The sequence below is a fragment of the Moschus berezovskii genome, chromosome 8 (genome assembly GCF_049115385.1).
Source record: "Moschus berezovskii isolate FMDL1 chromosome 8, NW_MosBer_1.0, whole genome shotgun sequence".
NCBI lineage: Eukaryota > Metazoa > Chordata > Mammalia > Artiodactyla > Moschidae > Moschus > Moschus berezovskii.
Genome location: NC_142467.1, coordinates 80908372 through 80913340, shown reverse-complemented (window position 1 = coordinate 80913340; position 4969 = coordinate 80908372). Strand labels below are relative to the sequence as shown.

The window sequence follows — 4969 nt, the reverse complement described above, 5'->3', positions numbered from 1 at the left end:
CAATATGCAGTTTGAAATACACTCATCTAGAAGAACTGAAGAGGACATTTTCTGCAGAAATGTAATAGCACTCCTGTGAAGCAAGATAAACCAACTTAAGTATAGACTATATAGTGACATTAATCCACATAATCAAAAGCAAATCATCATGGACTCTCCAGCCTCAATTATTCCTCTTGTTGTGATTTTTTTTCAACTTATCTATTCTCAGGTTTGAACTCTACTAATTTTCTTCCTATACCCCATTTCTGAATTCTCTTCATTGAAGCATCTGCAAAATTAAAAAGATTCTATCTTTAAACTCTCTCCAGCATGTCTTTGTTTCTATATCCTTTGGTTTCACCATGGTTCAGCCCTTTTTGCTTTATTTTATAGTTTCACTTTTCTATCATTATGATAATTGGTGCCCATGATAAGAAATTCATTTTAAAAATACAAGTAGCTAAAGAAAATAAATATCAAATACAACATCACTAAGAGATTTTCCAGTTACATTTGTTGGTATGTATATTTCCATTTTATATGCCTATATTTTATATAATTTCCCCTGGAAGTCTATATATATGCAATTATATAATATAACCCTACCTTGCAATATGCTTATTTTTAAGATAACGCATTACGAATTTCTGTCCACCTCATTATGTGTTTGACAAAATTGTATTTAATAGCTGTAGAACATTTCCAGGTATGTGGTTTTAACTTAAATTTTGTTGTTTGTGCAGTCATGTGTGTGTAGCTCTCAAATCTGGTACTGAAAGGTGCACAATTTGCCAAAGACCCAAGCGGCTCTAAAATAGATCCATCCCTTAGTTTGTTGCAAGGCTGCACTTCCTGTGGTTATGCTCAGTCACTCAATTGTGTCCAACTTTTTGCAAGCCTATGGACTAACCCGCCAAGACTTGTCTGTCTATGGGAGTCTTCAAGCAAGAATACTGGAGTGGGTTGCCATTTCCTCCACTATGGGATCTTCCCAACCCAGAGATTGGACCTGTGTCTCCTGCGTCTGCTGCATAAGCAGGCAGATTCTTTACCACTGAGCCACCTTGGAAGCCCCTCCTATGGGCCACTCCCAGTCAATAACTGAATGCCAGAAATGTACATAGGCAGGCCCATTTCTCGGATGCTTGATATTCTTCTGATGAGCAATTTTAGCTGGAGGTCTCCCAGACAGGAGAATTCAATTGCAGAATTTCCTGGAGAACTATGTACAACTTCCCTTTCTTCCTTTCCTCAGGATCAGACTCACACAGAGTCTGAAGTCTCTCCCTGCTTCTCTCAGCTCTTTTCCCATTTCCTCTCAACATCCTTTATTTTTTCCCTAATACAGTTCTTTCTGGCACTTAATCCCATCTTGGCATCTGTTTCTCAGAGGACCCAAAGTGACACCAACATTGAGGTTGTTTTCAGATTTTTATTCTCTACAACTTAACTTCTGATTGTTCAATATTTAGCACAGCATTCTTCTGTTGGGATCTCTTTGAAGCACTGCCATTGCTCACTAAATTGAACCGAACCTTTCCTTCTCACCTGGGCTCTAGCCCATCTTTCCAACCACCACCCAGCACTCTTAGTCTAGCCAAAGGTCTACTGACCAAAATCCATTAAGTCCTCTACATACGAATGAGTTCCATTCCAAGGGCATGTTTGTAAGACCAATTTGTTAGTAAGTCCAACAAGGTTAACCTAGGAACCCAACTAACACAATCGCATATAGTACTGTACTGTGGTTTATACTTTTACATAAATAATACGCAAAAAGCAAAAACCAAGACATTTCTAATCTCACAGTATAGTACCTTGAAAAGTACAGTAGGGAAGTACAATACCTGGCATACAGGGGTTGGTATTGAGCAAAAAGGCCAAGAAGAGATACTGACTGGAGGACAGAGACAAGCTGGGAGAAAGCAGAGTTGAAGGATCCATTTGCAATAGGAGATGGAGGACAAACTGCAATTTCACTCATGCCTGGTGTTGACGGCACAGGTTCTGGTTCCTTGCTGGATTCAATTCTATTTAAAAAGATGCTGTTCTACTATATTCTGTGTAGTGTGTGTGTGTGTGCTTGTAACTGTCATGTCTAACTCTTTGTGACCCTATGGACTGTAGCCCACCAGGCTCCTCTGTTTGTGAAATTCTCCAGGCAAGAATACTGGAGTGGGTTGCCATTTCTTTCTCCAGGGAATCTCCCTGACCCAGGGATCAAACCCTGGTCTCCTGCATCGTAGGCAGATTCTTTACCATCTGAGTCACTGGGGAAGATACCCTATAGAGTGTTATAGAGTAAAGTACACAAAAGCACAACCACTTGTGGAGGATGCACACATGTGACAATGTACACCAAACACATGAACTAACTTAACATGACTGGACATGTGAATGCATGCTTGCATCTTTGAATGCTCAAAACTGAAAGGTTTGTATGTAAGGGTCGTACTGTATTCTCCTACTCACGTTATTGCCCCTTCTCCCGCCTCCCCAAGAAAACATCTGCCCAGCTGATGCTTCTTTTACTCTGGATCCCTTCTTGACTTTTCCATCCTAATGTTCTTTCAGCTTCATTTTAAAGGCCACAGGAAGGTGTTTTCTGCAGTGTATTCACTCTTTTTGGTATGTTAAAAGGGAGGCTGTATAGTCTATTATCAGATATATAGGTATGGTTATACTATCATTGCTAAAACACACACGAAAAGCTAGCCGAGATTGGGTTTGTTTGGGAAACACTGAGCTAAATGAAAAATAATCCAATAATTTTTTTGGTTTGGATTTTGTTTTTAATTTCAAGATTTACCAGAGCCCTTAAAGTACTAGCACACATTGTGTTTTTCCAAATCCAGCATTTATACTGTTTTTCCAAATCCAGCATTTATACTTTTTTAGCTTTTCTTGAATTTGGTTGATCACAAAATCCTTCAAAAAACAGATTGCACTTTTAGAAAAGCGTAAAACTTGTTACAGAACTTTGCACGAATTATTTTTGCAATACTACATATCCTTCTTCTTGCTATAGTTATTTGCATATTTATCTTACACATGTTTCCACTTTAGCCTTTAACATAATGTCTTGAAAATAACAGGCATTTGTTGAGTTGAAATTCATCGATATGCAGGGTCATGGTCTGGCATAATATTTGGTAACTGTAAAAATTTAGTTTGCATCTATTTCAGTAGCTTTGTGCAGTCTTTTTTTATACTATCTCATTCTGGGCTGGGAAAATCATCTTGATGCTGGGCAAACAGCCATTGTTAACATGGGGCTAAATACATTTTCTCTACAAATCACTTTATTGAGACATTATAAGAGAAGAAAATAAAAAGAAAGGAGGAAACAGCTGCCTCTGGGTCCTGGCACACCCTGTTTGTGAAGGCAGCCTATGGGTTAGTTGTGATTGTTTTCATTTCCAAGGGTATGTTTGTCAAAAAGGTACTCTGCCAGACCAGACTCGGGGGCCCCCAGCTTAACCAAGTTGTTCACGTGGTCACCTAGTTCTTTGATAGACTTCACCTGCTCATTCAGATAGTGGGTTTCTAGGAAATCGCACAAATGGGGGTCACCTTTGTCTGATGCCAGAGTGTGCAATTCCAGCAACGACTGGTTCACATTCTTTTCCAAGAGCAGAGCACACTCCATGGCATTCAGCCCACTCTTCCAGTCGTTCTGGTCCGGTTTCTTGATGTCCTGCAGGCAGATCAGTCCTCCCCGCTGGTTCTGCAGCCTCATCAGCTTCTCCGCGTGCTCGGTCTCCTCCCGGGACAGTCGAAGGAAATACCTGGCAAAGTTGTGCAAGGCCACGTCGTCTCGGGAGAAGTAATAGGCCATGGACAAGTACACGTAGGACGCATAGAGCTCCAGGTTGATCTGGCGGTTAACGGCGGCCTCGGAGTCCGGGTGGAAGTTCTGGCGCACGCGGGAGGGGGCGCCGGCGGCCCCCGCCGGCCCCCAGGAAGAGGCGGCTGCGGCCAGCAGGCGGATGGGGGCGGCGGGCGGGAAACCCGAGGACAGCCTGGGGACCCAGCGCGGCAGGAAAGCGAAGCCGTGGCGCGCACTGCGCAGGACCAACGGTGTGCTGAGGTGCTTGGGCAGGAACAAGAAACAGGGCAGCATGGCCTCTCCTATTTAGAAGTAGGGAAACTGAGGGCAGGCCGGCTCGCCGCGCAGTCAGGCGCCGCCGGGGCATCAGATCTGAATCAGAACGCAGCCTTAGGCGACGGCGACTGCGTCACACGCCCCCCGGCTTCCACACTCATCGAATTCCAGGCGGAGGGCCGCTGCGGGCGCGCGCGCGTCATTCGCGGTGACGAAAGGGCTGACAACAGTTACAAACATTGCCCCCATCGTCGTCGCGAGACTTCTGCACTTGGGCGTTTGCTATTTACTATGTCATCTAAGTTTAAAGTGCTGTCGGAAAAGTAGATGCTGTGACTTGCAAAAGAAAGGATGGAGCCAAATCGTATTTGCCCTCCCTCTCTGACCTTTTTCTGTCCAAGGACCAAGAGATGGGGGAGACAAGGCAGTGAAATAGGGTAAAACAAAAATCAACACTGATTCATCTGAGAGTAAATAAAGGTCTACATCCAAAGAGGATGTTTATAAATTGACCTTCTGGTTATTTTTACAAATTTAAGTATGGAAATAGTTGCCAGTATACTGGGTAAATTTTCATGAGTCTATAAGATAGTGCTTTCTTTAAAAATGGCTTCTTTTTAGATATAAATTTATTTTCATTGTAAAAAGTCAAATATTGTAGAAAAGTACGAAAAATATATAAATTGGGGCTTCCCTCGTGGCTCAGATGGTAAAGAATCATCCTGCAACACAGGGAACCCAGTTTCATCCCTGGGTCAGGAAGATCCCCTGGAGCTTAGCATGGCAACTCACTGCATTATTCTTACCTGGAGAATTCCATGGACAGAGGAGTCTGGCTGGCTACAGTTCATGGGGTTGCAAGAGTCCAGCACAGTTGAGTAC

General features: G+C 42.9%; 1 protein-coding gene across 1 annotated transcript; it reads right to left on the bottom strand.

Moving 5' to 3' along the window:
• Window positions 1–3379: 3379 nt before the first annotated feature.
• Window positions 3380–4105, bottom strand: FTMT (ferritin mitochondrial). Its single transcript, XM_055431265.2, has one exon. It carries the CDS (start codon window positions 4103–4105, stop codon window positions 3380–3382), a length of 726 nt encoding a protein of 241 aa, XP_055287240.2.
• Window positions 4106–4969: the final 864 nt, after the last annotated feature.